The 18,831-nt window shown below is 41.3% G+C and overlaps 1 protein-coding gene across 5 annotated transcripts in view; it reads left to right on the plus strand.

Moving 5' to 3' along the window:
- PLB1 (phospholipase B1) overlaps positions 1-18,831 on the plus strand; it is a 118,921-nt gene that overhangs the window by 53,586 nt on the left and 46,504 nt on the right. For all 5 annotated transcript variants that reach the window (XM_039697805.1, XM_039697809.1, XM_039697808.1 and 2 more), the window contains 14 exons: positions 11-106; positions 1,195-1,266; positions 2,847-2,918; positions 5,112-5,172; positions 5,856-5,914; positions 8,426-8,484; positions 9,648-9,691; positions 10,915-11,014; positions 12,399-12,450; positions 14,195-14,275; positions 15,309-15,374; positions 15,930-16,024; positions 17,183-17,264; positions 18,533-18,637. In XM_039697805.1, coding sequence (XP_039553739.1) covers positions 11-106; positions 1,195-1,266; positions 2,847-2,918; positions 5,112-5,172; positions 5,856-5,914; positions 8,426-8,484; positions 9,648-9,691; positions 10,915-11,014; positions 12,399-12,450; positions 14,195-14,275; positions 15,309-15,374; positions 15,930-16,024; positions 17,183-17,264; positions 18,533-18,637 — 1,044 coding nt within the window. The remainder of the gene's footprint in view (positions 1-10; positions 107-1,194; positions 1,267-2,846; positions 2,919-5,111; positions 5,173-5,855; positions 5,915-8,425; positions 8,485-9,647; positions 9,692-10,914; positions 11,015-12,398; positions 12,451-14,194; positions 14,276-15,308; positions 15,375-15,929; positions 16,025-17,182; positions 17,265-18,532; positions 18,638-18,831) is intronic.

Consider the following 18,831-nt stretch of genomic DNA (forward strand, 5'->3'; position numbering starts at 1 on the left):
TTATTTGTAGGATAAGAAGCCAGACATCTCCTACTTTGCACCTGACTGCTTCCATCCGAGCCAGAAAGGCCATTCTCAGCTTGCCAGGGCTCTGTGGAATACTGTGGTAAGCTGACAGGCTCTGCATACAGTGAGATCTTCACCTAGACCTGACTGCCATTAAGATATCTCTGTAATAAGCATTGCAATTAAGGCCTGAATAGTGCTGGACCTTGTATTTGTCTCTCCTTAACTAGTTAAATACCCTCTGGCTTTGGCTCTACTCTCTGCCTAGAATCTCTTGGTTCTTTAAATGTGTGGCAAGGAGAGGGGTTCTCTAAGTGCATGATCACAGTCATTTTGTGACTTCAAGTCTTCTTCATCCATTTTTATACAAGGCAGAATAGCATTTAATAAGGATGATGTTTCTATGGGCTGCTATGGGAAACCACCAAATAAAGAATTGTAACTGCATCTGTAAATTTAAAACTGAGTACTTAGACATTTGTTTTAAATCCCTGTGTTGTTAATGTCTCATTAGGAATTAAAGTGGCTTTAATTCAGTTCAGTTTTACTACTTTTGGAAATGAGTTAAGCTCAATAAAGATGAGTCACTAAAGATTGCTTAAACAAACCCATTTTACTTAGCATGGCAGTGCAGGAGTACCCAGCAGTCAGAGGCAGTCTTGGATCCTGAATAGTAACTTCCATATACTTTGGATTAATATTTTAACAGCTAACATGATTGCTTGCAATCATCAAGCAGTACCTCTAATTAGATTTGGTATTATCTTGTACACAAAAACAACGTTTTGTTGGAGATGCCATCATGAAGCTTAGCTATAAAAAATTGAGGGACTCTTAATGTCTTTTGTGCAAGAGAAGAAAGTTTATGACCTTGCCTTCTGGCAAAATTCCAAGGTACTTCATGTGCCTGCCAAAATCCTCCAGGAGTTTAAACTGATCCACTGTAGCTTTCCACTTCCCATTTTAAGCTTCTTTCTAGAGCTGCTCTTTTGTTTTGCGGTTGCCATGTTCTTTCTGAGAAGTAGATGCCTTTCATCCTTGGCTGTAAATCTAGGTCTGTAAATACAGGCACATTTGTATAGATTTGAAAGGTATCTTTATGTTGGAGTTTTTTTAATTAGAATTGTTTTACAAATTTAAGATGAGCTGACATGGTTAAAAAATGGGTTCTTTTGTCTTTGTTTCCAGTTACAGCCTGTGGGCCAGAAAGCTGACTCATTTGATTTCTCAGCTGACATCGTCCTTGGCTGTCCAGCTCAGGTAAACATACCCACAATTTGGAAGCTGGCTGTCAGGAGGCTGTACTGCCTGTGTGTGCTGCAGAGAGCAGGGATGTGGTCTGTCTGGAATAAGCTTACTTTGTTCTGTTTACTTCTGAGTGAGCAGGTGTTCTCATATACCTGCACTGGTGTCCCATGGCCACTTTGCAGTGCCATGAATACTGATTCACAACATGCTGATTTGTGTGTTAGCAGTTGCAGCAGAGGTTGTTTTTTGTTGTTTGTGAAGTACAGAGGCAGCACAAGCAGCAAACAACAGAACATGCTGCATTAACTTTCCCATCAGAATCAATGAGATTTGGGCACCACAGGAGCTTTGAAAACCCAGAATCTGTCATCTCTTGGATTAGTGTCAGGATGGCTTTCCTGGCCTGATCTGTAAGAGGAATACTTCAGACTCTTTGGAAGCTACTTCTGCAGTTACAAAACAAGCTGCTGAACTTGCAGGACAGTTGCTAGGTACCAGCACGTGGAAATGACTGCTGCAGGCAGCAATAACTGGCTGCCTTTCTTCAGCAGTTTCAGCCAGAAGACCAAAGAACTGAACAGACTGGGGAGCTGAGTTCTGAGTTCTCTTAGGTCTGGAGGCAGGCATTCAAGTTGTGCACAAGGCTTTTGTCCATATTGTGTCCATCCTGTCAGACAAGGAAAATCTCCTGAGTTATTAACCAGCATATTTCAGAAGTCCTCTGATTTGCTCAAATTGATCCTACTTCATTTACCTAGCATTCTTTCCAAGCAGCTTAAATGAACTCAGCATTTTCTTCAGTGCCAAAAAATGTGGGTTTTATGCTTCTTTCCTTTAACTCTTATTCAAAGATGTTGCTTTTCAGAAGTAGGCAAAGAAAAGTTTTATATCCCTTGAGCAGGTATATGGCCTTTTTTTTGCGGAAATGGTAAGCCTTTAGTAAGCCTAAATGCAATGAATAGGTCATTGATAAAAGTGCCAGTAGCCATGGAAAATTATTTGTTTTGAGGCAACCTTAAGTACCATAAAAACCTGCTTTCTAATTTTAGTGCTTTTAAAGACTTCTTTATGCAGATGCTGGAGTTTGTCTTCATTGAGGTAAGTGAGCCTCCAGGTGAATTTTTTTAGCCTGTATGATGTGCATGACTTCCTGAATGCATGCTGCATCAGTAGGGGACAAAAATAACAGTGAAATTTCTATAGCCTCCCTTGGAGGAAAGAATGATCTTTTCAGTAAGCAATCTTTCATCTCCCTGCTGTGACACAGAAGATCTGCCCAGTTTGTCTAGATTCTACATCAGCACTTTTGAAAGGACTAAACTTCTAATAAAGTCTAATTTGGAATGTTAGGAGAGGAAAATATTGAACTGCAATTGGCATCTGGCATATGTAATTTTTGTCCTAAGGTACTAAACACAAATTTTATTCCTTTTAAGGAAGAAGCCTGGTTTCAAAGTCCAGATTCCCATTTTATAGTTTAGGTGATTACTTTCTTGGTTATATGATACCTTGATATCACTTGCTATGGTTTGTGTCATGTGCTCATTGCCTGGTTTCTCTTATTTATCTTATTTTGTTTCCTCTTTCTCCAGAACAGTCCCTTCCTGGGAACGTACAGGAATAGCAACTACACACCTGTGGAGCCCACTAGAGAGCCAATAGAGGTAATTGTTGCATCTTTTGCTTCATTTAAGGCAAACTATGTAAAGTTGTGTCTCATCTCTTAACACATCATCCTGAATTAATAGATTATATAAACTATTACCAGTTTTTGGAAAGAGAATTCTGCCTTGCACTGCACTTTTCATTGCGTAAACAAATGCTTTCCTAAAAGCCAAACAAAATTAATTATATTAATGGTGCAATTGTATTAAAACTGTAACAAAAGTAAGTAACCTGGAATGCGTGATTAATTCAGATAGCAAGCTCCTCACAGTATGGAGAAGCTGTCTTAGAATTCTGACCCCCAAATAACGTGAGGAAAGTTTAGATATTCTCCTCTGGAGGCACTGTTCTTCCTTACACTCAAATAAACTTATCCTGAAGAGGGCAGTCACCTTTACATGTTGGATGTGTGACCCTATACAAAGGTGATAGGAATCCCATTTTTCAAAGGGACTTAATTTCCACCATGACTGAGCAACTATCATGAGGCATGCTCAATAAACTGCAGAAACAGATATTGTGCATAGGACTTGAAGAAATGGAGCAGTTATTTGCTTGGCAGTCAAAATGGACTGGGCTAGTTTGACATACTGGGGGTGCTCATGACTAACCCAATTACCAAAGTGTTTATGTGCCATGATGGTCACAAAGAACAGCAGTCATTGTCTTAGCAAGTCATAGTTTGCAGGACTGACGTGAGATTTTTATCAGTAGAGCTAGAGTTATGCTTTAATAGGTAATTCCACTGAATCTCAGCAGCAGCAGCTTTTGAAGTGATAAAGGAAAGAAGAAGAGAGAGGGTGAAGCAATGCTTTCTGATCTAAAAATAAGCCTATCTGTCCTTTCTAGCCTCTGCAACCAGACTTTAGTGGTTGATAGTGGAGCATACTACAACATCTTTTTACAGGAACAGATGAATTTGTCGTGATGTTTTTTAACAGCAACCGTGATTTCTGAAGACCACTGGTCTATGCAGTTTTACTCTGGTGGAATTGTGCAGTCACAGAATAATTCAGCTTGGAAGGTCCTCAGGACATCCCTAGCCTGATCTCCTGCTTCTAGCAGGGCTGGCCTTTTGGTCTGTGTACACAGCTATCATAGTTCCTGCAAGGACTGGCCACTGTAACATTTCCAGTTTTTCCCTTGCTGCCTTCTTGGCTAATATGGTTGCTTGTTACCAAAAAGCACGTGGAGACATTAATCAGCTGTCTCTGCTGGTGAACTAAGGTGTTATGCAATGTGTGTTTGACTCAATATCTTCAATTGGTGGAATATACATAATAAGTATACGTGACATTATGTCACCTAAAAATGTATGGTAAAGTACAATTATTTAGAGCCCAACAATTTTCTGTGCTGGAACTTTTAAAGCTTTGAGTTTTATTCACATTTTATATTCAGTAAAAGCAAGCCATTTTTGAAAGTTTCTAGGGAAAGAATAGGTTCTTGGCAAAGTACATGGGGAACGATAATATAATAATAGAATATATAAGGTTCTTCCAATGACTGACCACTCTTTGAGTGAAGAATTTTTTTTCTAATATCCAACCTGAACCTTCCCTCGTTCATTTGCCCTTGTTCCTTCACTGGTTGCCTGGGAGAAGAGACAGACTCCTGCATCATCACGCCTCCTTTCGCACAGTGGTAGAGTGATAAGTTCACCCCTGAGCCTTCTTTTTTCCAGGCTAAACAACCTCAATTCCCTCAACTCCTCCTCTTAGGAATTATGTTCAAACCCTTTACCAGCTAATATAATAATACATTACATTAGTGTAACATAATAACTTTGCAGGGGATTTTATTGTTCACCTTTATTTGCTTTTACATCTGATATCTTTTGGGACAGAGCAAGACTTCAAACCTGGAGACCCCACCTTGTAGGTCATGGACAGTGGCAGTGGAGAGGGAGATATAGTCATCTTTATGGAATTTTGTCATAAGCAGTATTTCAAGATGAAATGTTTTGCCTTTGGTAGAGTTTTATGCTTTGGCTAGAAAATGTCACCAGAAGTAATGATTGTTTGGATAGTGTTCCACAAAGAGATGTAAAAAGACTGTTGAGCTACATAGGTACCAAACTAGGATCTATGTTTTAACTTGGTTTTGCCCTACACTGTACAACTAAACTATATATGAATTCCACATTATCTTTAAGCTACAAGATGAAACAATTTTGTAACTTCTCATTTCAGAATTGGGGCAGTGAACTGTCATGTCCTGGTCACACTCCATCCACTAGTGTCCCAACATCAGGTGAGAAGGAACACCCAACCTAAAATCATACATAGGAAAAACTTCATCTTTTGTTTCTAAAAGCAATAAGATGTTGAAATTGCACAACCTAGATGGAAAGTAAACAATAAAAGCTGATATATTTAGCAGCAAAGGTAAGAAGTCTGTCTTGCCATTCACAGTAAGTTCTGCATGACAGCAGGTATGTAATAAATGTGTGATCACATTTATTGTATGCATGTATCTTATACGTTATTCATCATACAGCAACATGGCAGATTAAAATTACCCAGGAGGGTCAGTGACTTAGCAAGCTGGAATGTGCTGTGATAAGCAGTGTAGTGCAAGTGCTGTGTGCAGTTTGAAGGTTTTACAGGGAGATATTTAATAGGAAATCTTGATCTATGACCCAAACCTGTAAGTCAATTAAAAGAGATTGAATGTATGCATCTAGTCTGTTTTCATTTTTAACCTAGGCTGTTTTAAGTTCAATTTCTTTCCATATTAATGTAATGTATTGTTGCAACCAAAGGCAGGAAGTTATGCATTTTGCCTAGGTGACACACAGAACCTGAAGCTTTTTCTACCTTAGAAGTCTGCAAAAATGCCATCAGATTGGAACCTAAGGCTTGCATGTTTACTCTATTAAACAGTATTTTGTCAGTTGTCGGTAATCCTGCTTTTATTCTCCTACTGCTTTTTAGTCCATGAGCTACGGCCTGCTGACATCAAAGTCATAGGAGCACTTGGAGATTCCTTGACTGTGAGTACTGCTGCATTCCCATGTTTGCAATGAGAAGAGCAGTTGTTGATTTCTACCCAGATGTTGTCACGTCAGGCATCATCAGATAGAAAGCAAATTGCTTTGGCTTGGCAAAGCAAAACTCATCTACCTGGTTCCCTTTGCAAAGAAATAGCCTGAAGGGATATGAGTGACATTGGCAATTGAGTAATTCAGTAATGAATAGTTCAGGCCAGGACAGAAATAGGATCCCTTTCTCTATTGCATACAGTTTATCCAAGTGTTTTTGAAAAGGGAAGTGTCTGTCTTATAGGATTAGTCTCATCCGACATGAAAAAAAAAAGAAGTGAAAGCAGTTGATATTTTTGATGCAAGAAGACATTTTGCTGAAAAGTCCCATGGAAATAATTGATTGCAAAATGAAGTGCTTCCCACTTGACAGAATTCTGATACTTCTGTATTTCAGAGTTTTGCTTTCAGATTTTGCTTCCTGGGTTGCATTCCTAGATGTCTTCCAGTTACAGCTCTGATGTATTTCAAGTACTAAGAAATGGAGGTTTAAAACAAAAAGTAGGCACAAAAAACCCCAGAAAGACCCCAGAAAAAAAATAGCAGGGAATACTGCAGATCTGCACTGAAGTTTTCTGAGAAAAAGTTCTAGAATTACACAGCCCTGCAGAATTGTTCTGGCACGGGATGAAAGCAAACATTTGCGTCAACAGTTTCCATGAATTTTAGCTCCTGAACTAAACCAGTGCTCATTCCAGCAGATTATCTTCCTGTTGAGTTCAGAGGGACTTGAAGGGTCTGAATCCCTTAAATGATCAGGCTTATCTTACAGGCAGGTGTGCATGTCTTCATTATGCATCATGCATCTTCTCATTAGCTCTGAACCTGATTTTGCTTGACCTGATATAATCCTGGCTTTTCCCCTGCTGCAAAGTTTTGAGCTTTTTTTAGAAGAAAGCAGTAAAGCCCTACAAGTCTCCCTCTTATCCATTGCCATGACTCTTAAAATGAACTGCTTTATTTCCTCCCCCACATCAAATGCTAGGTATGTGCACTAGCACATCTCTCCTGTTTTAAAAATATTAGTTCTTTTCATATATGAAATATCTCAGAAAACCATAGTCATAGGGGCCAGATTATGGTGCTTGAGATCTCTGTCTCAAGGGCTGAGCAAGGCAGGTTCTTATAATGCCATTATTCATGCAGTTCCTACCAGTTGCCACTGCCACAGCAAGGTGTGTTTGGGGGCTTTATTAAGTGATTTATTTGGGGGCAGGCATAAAAAGTGTCAGAGTGTTTTCCACACGTGTGCACATACTCACACCTCCCACAGCAGCCGCATGCACATTGTGTGGGGTGACCATCCTTGGCACAGGGGCACTGCAGCAGCAAAGTCCACCAAGGCATGGATTGTCCTCCTGGTACTCCTCACAAGATCCCTGAATGCAGTCAGTGTTTGTGGCTGAATTGGTGCCATGGCTTTTTGAAGAATACAAAAGTAGGTGAGACCACTAAAAAACTGTAAAGCTGCAGAAGAACTCCTCCTCATGTTTGCTGTCCTGAATGTGAGTCAGGGTGCTGACCTTGCTAGAGGTCTGTCCCCGTCCTGTGAGCCACCCAAATTCAGCACAGAGGTCTTTGTTCGGATGGCTTTATGTATTTATTTAATTTTGAAGGAAATGAAAGTTCACAGTGCAGGAAGAAAGGCTGTCTCAATCTAGATACAGTTGGAGATTAATGAAAAATTGAGCAATTTAGTCATGTCACTGGTTAGAATTCATTTATCTGGCTTCTCTAGCACTGATGCATAGTGAAAGCAATAGACACATCAACATGCTTATCTATACTGGCAAAAAAAATCCTGTCTACACCTCATCAAGTCTGTGTGCTAAGTAGTAGACTGGATCCAGGAGAGGAAAAATGGATTGTACCCCAAAGATTTGGTTTTTTGGCAGATTAAAAAGCAGCTTCTCTGATTTATGTACAGCTAAAACTGGATGGGGATTTTTCATCAGTGTTTGGGGCTTTTTTTCCTGGTTATTAAGTCTCTCAAATCATCTGTCTTTGGGAGATGCCAGCATGAAGCATTTTCCATCAGAAAAAATCCAAACAAATACAAACCCATTGATGTTAATCTGGGTCCCATTGGGTTGCTAAAACAGTATGAGTAGCAACTTTAAACTCTTATGTCCTTGACCTTACAATCTGATGTCCTCTGGCTGGACTACATCTCCTCTGATGCTCCATGGTCTGCTATCTAGATGAATTCCTTTTGCATGTGAGGAGAAGCACAGAAAATTGAAGTATGGGAGATGCAGGGCTGCCCACAGGCCAGTGTGTGGTGGTGAATAAGGACACAGACCACTTATGCTAAAGTTGGGATATTGCAAAGTCTTGGCTGGCTGCAGAGTAATGTTAGAAGAATGTTTCAGCACTTTCAAAACATGATGTCTATCTTTCCTAAATTCATAGGGCTTTTTTACCTTTCAGTATTTTATCAGTTGTTATTTCCATCTTTTCCAGACTGCAGTAGGAGCCAAAGTACCAGACCTACAAACAGACTGGAGGGGACTTTCCTGGAGGTGAGTGAAAGTGCTCTTTTTCTTTTTTCTCTGTTTTTGTGCACACAGTTAAAAGTGTGGGTCACCTGGTTGTGTAATTACATCTTTGTATATGTAAATTCAGGGGAAGGGTGCTGACAGCAAGTATTGCTTGGTAAGGATTGGAGGAGTCGGGACTGGAAGAGAAAAGGAGTGGGGGTCTGGGTGGGTAGGTTATGTTTGTTTTTGTGGGCTTTTTCTTTCTTCTTTTTTCTTTTTTTTTTTTTTCTTTTGTGTGTGTATGTGTTATCCTAACCTGATTGCTACAAGCATGGTTCTGTGTCCCAATACCTTTTAGAGTTTTGCTAGTCTCTCTGGAGCTTATTCAAAATGTTGCTGTGATTATCTATGCAGTATGTAATGCTGGAAGGTCTCAGTGAGTGTGGGTTGGCATGAACATGGAAGAGCACTGCATACATACTCAGTAAAGATGTTCCAAACACCTTTGCTATTGCAAAGTGGGCAAATAATGCACATCAGAGGGTGTGAAGCTCAATATCCATGCTAGAGTGGAAGGAAACTGCCTGCTCCCTATGGCCACACGTATGGTTGATAAGTGTGTGCATGTATACATTGTCCTCTTTGCTCTTTCTTCATCCCTTTGCACATGTCAGCAGGCATGGATATTTTCAGGAGGGGCAGCTACAAGTGGTGTAAGTGTGTATTGGCTCTGCACACAGACAAGTTTGGAAAGGTGTGGCAGAGGCTCTATGTCATTGGCATTGCAGCATTGCAAATAGGTTGTTAATGAATATTTAATGCAGTCTCTGCTATGCATAACTGCGTGCAAATGGAGCTTCAGCAAGGTGACATGGAGCAGCTTTAGTGAGGAAATATGCCTTTCTGTGGTAGGTATCCCAGCATGTCCAGATGAAAAATCAGTTCTCCCAATATGGTCTGTTCCCAGCACGAAGGATAGCTTCTATCTTAGTGCTGCCTTGCTTTATTTAATGTGAGTTATCCTTTCACTACTTTCCTTGAATTCCTGTGGTTTATCTCCTTAGTCCTGTTTGAAGCAAGTATTTTGCGGGGGGGAAGGGAGATTGTTTTTTCCTTCTTGGGCTGCTATAACAACATGTGGTGACAATAAGACAGATGGCTGCAGGATTAACCCTACTGGCTGATTTTGTTCTTTCCCTTTGTAGTATTGGGGGTGATGACACTCTGGAGATCCAGGCTACTTTACCCAGTGAGTATCCTAGAAAAGCAGAAGTTAGGTATTACACTGAAAGTGATTTAAGTACATGCTAGGAAACATCTGGAAATGGTCATTCCTTGAAAACAGTGGGGATGTCCATCTGTTGTGGGTATAAGCAGTTCATGTGAGTGAGCTGAGATCCAGACTGACCTGATTAGCTGTAAAGTTGATTCAGCCCCTCCACATCACAGGACCTGCATGTGAGTGTATCGTCCTTTTGGCCAAAAGAATTAGTAGTAAATGTGCTGAAGGTGACAGAAGTTTGTGGCAAACCTCTTCTTCCCTTATTTTGTTTTGTGCTTTCCAGTGACTGACTGTAATGTCTGTGGACAAATGAAGGGTTATGAAACAACTACCAGTCCATCTAGCCAGGATTGTTGGCAAAGCTGTAGTTCTTCCAGATGATTTCAAGTTGCTTCATAGCAATGAGGAAAAAAAATCTAAAAGTACTATAAATTTTTGCCCTAGTGTTCTGTGTAATTTGGTCTGTAGTTGCCATAGAAACTATTAAGTGGTCAATATGACAATAAATTGGAAGGCACTTGGTTTACAATGGCTGCTCTATTTGCATGTGATCCATGCTGTGGAGCAGCTTGACAATATCTGACATTGTCAGTAAAAAATCTGATGTGCTTTGCCTTGTACCAGGCATATCACTGTGTTTGAAGAAAAATAGAAGGCACAATTCATTTATGCATTATGAATGAGGTTGTATGGAAAGGTTTCAGACAGCAGTACTACAGACACAGTAACAATAACAGTTTTCAGACGTCATGCTTCCCCACTAAAAGTTTCAGTGAAATCCAGAAAAATTTAAAAAATTCCCTTCTCTGCCACAAGTATTATTATCTAGCTGGAGGAGTTGAGAGGTAGAGGGCCATATTCAGGGAATCTGCTTCTGGTACATGAAAGAAAGCAACCACGAATATTCTGACAAATGCAAGACTAGTGATTTGCCCAGGATCCATCTATGCATCTCCTGGGCCACCAGGCCTTGGTTCCTCAGGCCCACTGAGAGAAATAATGGCAGTGATGAAATTTGGACAGTAACTAGAGTCTCCAAAGCAGGTGTGTCTCTAGCTCCTGTAAGTCATAGTGAATGAGGAGAAAACACAGGTCAGTATTCTCACCTCTCAACTGGCTCCTGCTCTGCAGGGAGGCAACGCTGCTGGCTGTACTGTGGATGGTTAAACACTGTGGTTTATCTTTTTAAGACATCTTGAAGAAATTCAATCCAAACATCTTTGGCTTCTCCACTGGCAGTTCTAAGGAAACAGCTGGATTCAACGTTGCAGAGAGAAATGCTGCAGCAGGGTAAGGACAATCCCAAAGGAGTGAGAAGTGATGGACTGGCAGGTTACCTTTGTGATGCATGTCAGGGCAGGGGTAATGCTGGTGACCTGCTGGTACTCAGCATGTTTCTGTCATCTGATGTTTTTAATTGTGCGTTTCAGGTTTTTGGTTTTTTTAATCAATTCAGTATTTGGGGGATTTATTTGTTATCTTTTTCTAAATTAGACACAAGCCTCCTTTATTTATTCTATTTCTGCCCATAATTTTTGAGCCAATGCCTTAGTTATGCTTGTAATTCAACTGGTACCTTTTTTGGCCCAGTCTTCAGTGTACAGATCCCTAATTCACTGTCAGACAATATCTGTAATGGGGAAAAAATTCATGAGCATCTCTTTTATTCCTTGATTTCTGGAGAATGTGCCTGAAACTAACAAATAGAAGCCCACTTCTACCCTAATGCCATTAAAAATTATCCCTGTTTGCAGAGCAAAGGGAAAAAAAAAACCCAAAACAGCTGGGAGATAACTCCTTTCTCTTCCTGAAGAAAAGATCTACTAGTCTGTTAACAACTAAAACATATCAGAATTTGTATGGCTTACACTGTACTTGCTCCATGAATACTCACAGAATTTGTTTCCAAAGCTTTTTGTGACACCTTTAACAGCCATTAAATCTGCTGGAAGAGAGATTTAGGATAACTATCAAAGCCTGTATAGCTACTAAATATTTCATAGGTTCCCTGAGCAAAGCTGACTCAGCGTGATCAATATGGTTCTAGGAATCCAAATAATGTAACTGCACTTGTGTAGTTGCTGGAGACAGGCAGGGCTTATTAGCTCAAGCACAGTCTTTTTCTAGTATACCAGGAGCTCATTTCCAGCTGGTGTCTCAGCATGGTTTGTGCTTTGGCCCGTGGATGTTGCATCCTGTCCAGAGCTGGACTGGGACTCTCGAGCCTGGCAGTCTCACAATGTAAGCACTTTCTTCCAGCCATAAGACAAGCCATAGGAATTTAAGGCCAGATCAGGAAGGCTGGTTAGGTGCCCAGCTTCTGTGTCAGCACCAAACTGCCCCGCTAGATTTTTGAAGCGAGTTATGCAACTCAATGTCTCTGTGCATCTGGGCATTAGTTTTTTCCCCAAACAAAATGTACTAAGGCCAAGTCAAAGATGGGAAGAACTCATACCAGTTGCCTGCCACTTGGCAGCCATCCCAGCTGAAGCCTTTTCGGATCAGGTTATTCACTTGTGCAACTTGGTCCTTCAGTGTTTGTTCAGCCTTTTGAGGCATCACTTTCCTTATTCTGATTTCTGCTGATGCTGAGATCCCCTGCGATGAGGAGTGGGGATCAAGAAGGTGACGTGCTTTTGGAAACACATCTGGAATCTTCTGTTCTCTCTCCTAGTGATATGCCAGCCCAAGCACGTGCATTGGTGGAGCTGATGAGAAGCAGCTCGGTGAGTGGGATTTGAGCCACACCTCTGTGCTGCCAGTGTCTCTGGGAGATGACTGTAGTTAATGGGATGCTTGAGTCGTGAAGAGTGCTCTACTGATGAAAGAAAAGCCCTTTGCTGTGCTTTCCAAGTTGAATGTGCCAGATGAATTACGCCTAATGTAGGCTGCAGTGCAGCCAGGAGATGTAAGGATGGTAGTGAGGAAGAGGAGAAATCTGAAGGCTCTGGCAAGATCACAGGAATGCTTTGTTGAGCAGCAGCCTTCAAAGTGAAGGTCATAAAGACTGAATGTAAAATTGATGAAGCAGGTAGGTCTGCAGACCAACCTGAGTCACAGTAATGGGAAGAGGGACTATGAAGTCTTTGCAGGAGAAAAAGCCCTCTCAAAGTCTGGTTTTGAGCAGGCAAATAATTAATTAGTGACCAGAAAGTTCAGAAATGGAATAATCTCTGTCGCACCATAATCTTTTAGGGAATTAGTAGGGGATCTAGCATTGTGGACCAGTCTGCTGTCCAGCTCCACTGAGGGCAACAAAGGGCATCAAAAGCAGGGAAGGGAAGAAATCTGGGTTACCAAGGCTGCCTTGCTCTGAGTGCTGGCTGGATTTGAGTGGAAGACTGTCTGGGTGTAAGTTATTGGTTCAGGGAGAGCATTCCCTCTAAGGGAATGGGAGTGCCTGGTGCTCCTTGGCTCAGACTGAATGGGAAAGGAAGGCACTGAATAAGCAGGATTTGTCAAAGCATGTGGTTCTCCATGCCAGAACTCTTGATGGATGCTGCATGCTCACCCCACTGTCAGTTACTCTGCATTGCCAATTGTTTGGCAGGGTGGAGAGAGCTGGCATGGCTTTTCAATAGAATAGAAGAGGAGAGGCTGTCATGCTTTAGTTTATTCACAGCTTTTTATGCATTTTTAAAAAAAAAAGGGAGAGGGGTGTATCCCTGCCATAACATTGCCTCTTCATGAAAGTCTTTCTGAGCAAATTGCTGGTTAAAGAGGAGAATTCAGACCTGGGTGATTCCCAGGCCCTCCCTCTATTTGTGGGATCCTTTCGCAGATGTTTGTTATGTAAATGGATTACACTAAAAATAGTTGCCTTTGATTCCTTTCTTTGTACTGAATGTTACAAAATGTTTTGATGAGATCCAGCTCTCAGCAGCGCCTATTGTTAGCTTGTGGTGACGTGGATGCTGCAGCTGCCCTTATATGAGCTCAGTGAAGTCAGCAGCCTCCTGGACTCTTCTATTTTAATCCAGCTGTCTGTTCCCTGGGGCACCCCTTGCCCCTCCTGGCCACGGGGTAATTCTTGCCCAGCTGGCAGGGATCCCCAGCAGCTCCAGTTCCACAGCCACATGAGTCACTCCAGCCTCCATTCCCACACGGCTTTATCCCCACGCTGCCTGCAGTGTGCAGCCATGGCTGGCAAATCTCTCCTGTCCACCCCTGTTCTGAAGGTGACATTCATTTAGGGATGCTTGCTGCCACAGACACATTTCCGTGCTTGGTTACCCTGACAGAGCTTGTCTGCTGAAGGGAATTTCCTTACAGGAGCCAAGGTGAATTGCAGCAGACTAGCAAACAGTTCAGATTTTCCCCCTGGAGAGATGCTTTTCTTTTGCCAGCTTAACTCAGCATACCTCCTTTGTTCTGCCCTACTGTCTGCGCCCATTTAGCCCCATTTGTGAATGTTACCTCTGCATGCCTAAGCAATGGATGCTGCAATCTGTTTATTTTATTTGCCACTAGAAAATTAACTTCAAAGAAGACTGGAAGCTGATTACCATCCTTGTTGGAGGCAGTGACCTATGCCAGTACTGCTTGGACAAGGTTTGTATCTCTGAATTAGGCATGCTCATCCAGGCATTTGGCAGGTGACCAGCCTTGGAAACATAGCCTTTCTCTCTCTCATGGAGCCAAAGTTCCTCTTTGTTTAAAAAGCACTTAGAAATCCTGCCCCTTTCATCTTTATTGTTTCGGAAACAAGAGCACAGCTTTTAATACAGAGGCACTGCAGCTCTGGAGAAATGCATTATTTGAGTACTAGGAACCTGCTAATATTGAACAAAACGCAAAGATTAAGCTGAAGAGCTCTCCCTGCTTATAACTGGACAAAGTAATCAGTGTGGTGTCTCAGGCATGTGAGGGGACACAACTGAAAACATGTGGAAAACATTTCCACACAATAATTACTGAGGATGCCCAATTCTTGCTTCAGAATGACACCCAAAATAGTAACATCAGCTTATAGGGAAAAACGTGTCTTTTCTTCAGCTGTCAGTGGTCATGCCCTCTGAAACTGGTTGTGTGGCACAGACTGGTGGTCTGTACCCCAGCTTGTTGAAATGACCAGTCACTGTTCTCTGTTTTGCTCTTTCCTTTACAGGCTGCTGCCTGGAGCCTTTGTCCCCACAGCTGCACCTCTATAACTACAGTCACAAAGTTGTTTTGCTTATGGGCTTTGTGGGGTCTGACTGCCTTCATATCAGTTTCTTTTTCTTTAGATGGGCAGTTTGAAAAAAAAATATTGTTCTGTTCATAAGGCAAATCAGTCTGCTCTGGGTCCCATAAAAGACAGCCCAAAATCCAAAAATATGATCAATATAGTCATTATCAGGGAAAGGCATCCCAAGATACCTCAGGATTTTCTACAGAGATTAGAGGAATATATTAATGGTATAAAAACATAAGCACTATATAACCTCTGTACATGTGCCAGTAAACTTCTTGATCTGGAAATAGATCTGCCAGCAAAAGAAAAAAGGAGCACCGAGTTCGTGTATCTTCTCACAGATCACCTTGTTGGCTCCTGAAAAAGACTGACTCAATTTTTTGATTTTTCTTTTAAAATTATTTTTAATAGGAGACCTATTCAGTGCAAAAGTATGTAAAGCACCTTCAGGACACTCTGGATATTTTCTATAAGGAGGTAAGCTTTTAAGATACCCTAGCAAGCTATGTTCCTGGCAAGTACACTGATGTTTTTCTCACCTCTGATAGACTGTCAGTGATTATGTTTCATGCAAGGTCATCTTTCAAATAGCTGGAGTCAGACTGTTCTTCAGTGCTGCATTTCAATGACTGTACTAGCTAATTCCCTGAGAAAGAAGCTGCAGTTTCAGAAAAACGGTGTGTTTGACAATATTTATGCTGTGGACCAAACATACCATGACCCTACAGCCAGTTTTCGTGGCTAAACCAGCCATGAAGAGTTTCATTTACCCTACAGCAAATGGAAATGTCCCAGGGAGCAGAACAGCATTTCAGTTAGTTTGTACTAGCTGCTGGAATTTTTTGGCTGACATCCACTCTATGTCTCCCTCCCCCTCTTTTTATACATCATCCTTGCTCATGCCATTGGCTACAGGCTGTGCAGTTTGCACTGACTCCCTGACCTATGGATGGCACTTCTTGCTCTTTGTAGTGGTATCATGTTCTGTTATTTGTAACATGTCTGTGTGTCTGGTTATTATAATGCTCGCAGCTCCCAAGAGTCTTTATCAACGTGGTGGAGATGCCGGAGTTCTCTGGGCTGCGTCAAATCACAGCAAGCTCTTCAGAGTGTGCCTTGACAGCAAAGTAAGTGAGCAAAACAGCTCTTTGCCTATGAAGTGATATTTTTTTGGCTCAGTCTCAATTTCTGCAGGAGGACATGCACACTGAGCTTTCCAAGCTATGTGCATTGCTGCCTTTACCTGATCCACTAGTTCCCATCAGCTCACTATTGCTTTTTGCAATACTTCAGCTAAAAAGCCTGCACCTGTAGATAGCAGAGTTCTCACTTCTCAGCTGTAAGGCAGCATGACACAGCACAAGTCAACATATGATTGCTGAACTTCAAAGGCTTTTTTGCCCAGCCATCTGCTGGTCAGCAGCACAGGCTGACATCCCTGATTCCTCTCTTTGTATCCAGGGTTGCATTACCTCTGATGCAGGCTGGGCTGCATGCAGCAGAGCACAGCCAGGAGCTGCTCCTCACACCTAAAGAAGGAGACCAAAATCTTAACTCATAAAGGTTGAGAGACTTGTTTTAGAAAGCAGCAGTGTCTTTAAAGGCATCAGAATGGATGTGAAAAGGCTCTTTAGTCTTGCAGAGAAAGGTATAACAAAGACCAGTAGATGCAAGGTGATGCCAAATGAATTCCAATTAAGTTAGGCACAGATTTTTAAAAATACAAGTGATTGACTACAGGAACACACTGGAAGGGAAAATAATGAATTGATGGTCTTGTTCAATGTCTTCATATTCATTCCAAGCACATTCTTAGAAGATGAATTTCAGTGGAGCACAAGTTATTACCTCTTGTTATGAAGGTAACATAATAAAACTGAGTGGTGCAAGGACTCCGACTACAAGAAAAATTTGTCTTTTCTAACTTTACACTCCCAGACGTCTGAAAGCCCATTCATGGGGTGGGTTTTCTTGTTATTCTAACACGTGTAATTTCCTGCTGATGTGTGGCACACTAAACACTGTTTTGCATTTGACTCAAGCAAGAGTTGCGGATCCTGCAGCTCTTTCTGCCTGTGGTAGGTGTTAATTTTGAAAAGTAAGTCAGTAGAGATTTTTCTTTTGTGAAGTATCTGTCCATTCCTAAGTCACCAAGATGGCTCTCTCTTCTGCATGTGAGTTTTGAGCACCTGTCCTGAGCTTCTTGAAGCAGACATGCAGTGCTGAAGAACTGTGAATAAACTATTCTAGACTGGCTTTTAACTCTAGTATTTCTTTCATTGAAGGAAGGTTTGCCCATGTTTCTTAAACCCAGAGGAAAATTCTTCTGAATTTCAAGAGATGAAGAGAGTTAACAGAGATTTTCAGGTAATGCATTGATTCTGTAACTGGCCATCTTTATATTGCTTCCCTCATTGCCTTTCCTATTGTGCATATTCTCAGCAGTACAGAGAGGGATAACTGGAAAACAACTTGGTTACAGCCTAATCAAAACCCTACTCAGCTAACCAATTAGCTGAGTGCAGTGCAAGACTTTCCACATTGCCTTCTGATTTGACCTCAGATCTGAGCTGGATGCAGATGGAGACCAGTTCTGTTTCCAGCTGCTTTTTCAACAGCCAAAAAGGATTTAGCAATGATGGCTGCTTTGTTGATATGTGTTTGTCTGTTATGAGTCCAATGAGTAGCTGACATGAATTAACATGTCACTGCAAGAGTGACAAATGACCTTGCATCAGCTGTTTTGTGGTTACTCTTAGCAGAAGAAATTAACTAAACCAACCATGGGCCAGCTTGCTATTTGAGAGTAACTTTTCATAGCCTCAGGCGTAAGATTCACTCAAAATTAACAGAGGCTATAAATAGTATTGGAGCAGAAGCTTTTTCCATCGATGTTCTTATGAATACAGGAATCACTGTATCAGATCACATCATGTTCTCCATTCTGGCTCTGGCAGTGGCTGTTGTCCAATGAATCTGACAAAGCTTGAGAAATTACCCTGGGTAATGCTTGTATAAGCCTACTAGAGGGGTAATTTTCCTTAACTAAGGAAGAGGGATTAGGAATGTTTTGAGATATGACCAGGAGCATTTATACCCATAAGATGGCAAGTAACGATGAGATGGGGCTTTTTTATTTGTATGAATGTCTGTGACCATAATTTTTGAAAGTGGCAGGTAGTTTTTCAATGTTTAAGTATTATTTTAATTTAAGCACACCTTCTAAAAAGGTGTTGGCATTCTGGACTCATTTGTCACTTCTAAAAATGCTGACCTTGTTCTTTTATTTTATAATTTTCTGCAAATTTTAATCTCATTGCAATTGTGCAGTTTTGGTTTCTATAAGTAAGGATTTAAATTTTTTTTTGTTTTTTTAAATTAAGCAACTTTGTATTTTTTACCTTTTTTTCTTTGAAATAATCCAGCTTCTGTACATTTTCCTCATGAAAATCTCCTTGCGAACCAAATTATTTTCTTAGCCATTTTCTTGACTGCTTTATAATATTGAGCTGGATTTACACGTTACGATTTAGGGCTTCCTACAATGAAAGATGTTTAATCTGTATGTTTCTGCTAGCTGACAATGTTGGATGAGCCTTGCAAGTAACTCCTCTGTTTTCACTGACTGCACGCAGGCTGAAGCCCTGAGCCTGATCAACAGCGGTCGGTACGAACAGCGGCAGGACTTTGCTGCTGTCATCCAGCCATTCTTCCGGAACACCTTGTTGCCCCTCGATAGTGTGAGTCCTGTTTTCCTTCCCCGTTATGCAGAGGCCAGTATCTTGATTTCTCTTAATCCAGTAAGGTCCATGCCACAAGGACTGTGTTTTCGTCTCTCTGCACAGTCTAGAGGCACAGCGTGGAATCCGTGGTAAGAGGAGAGATCAGGAAGTCTTGCAAGAAGATTCACAGTGCTGCCTGTGAATCAAAATGG

The sequence above is a fragment of the Passer montanus genome, unplaced genomic scaffold, assembly GCF_014805655.1.
Source record: "Passer montanus isolate IOZ18808 unplaced genomic scaffold, ASM1480565v1 scaffold12, whole genome shotgun sequence".
Taxonomy (NCBI): domain Eukaryota; kingdom Metazoa; phylum Chordata; class Aves; order Passeriformes; family Passeridae; genus Passer; species Passer montanus.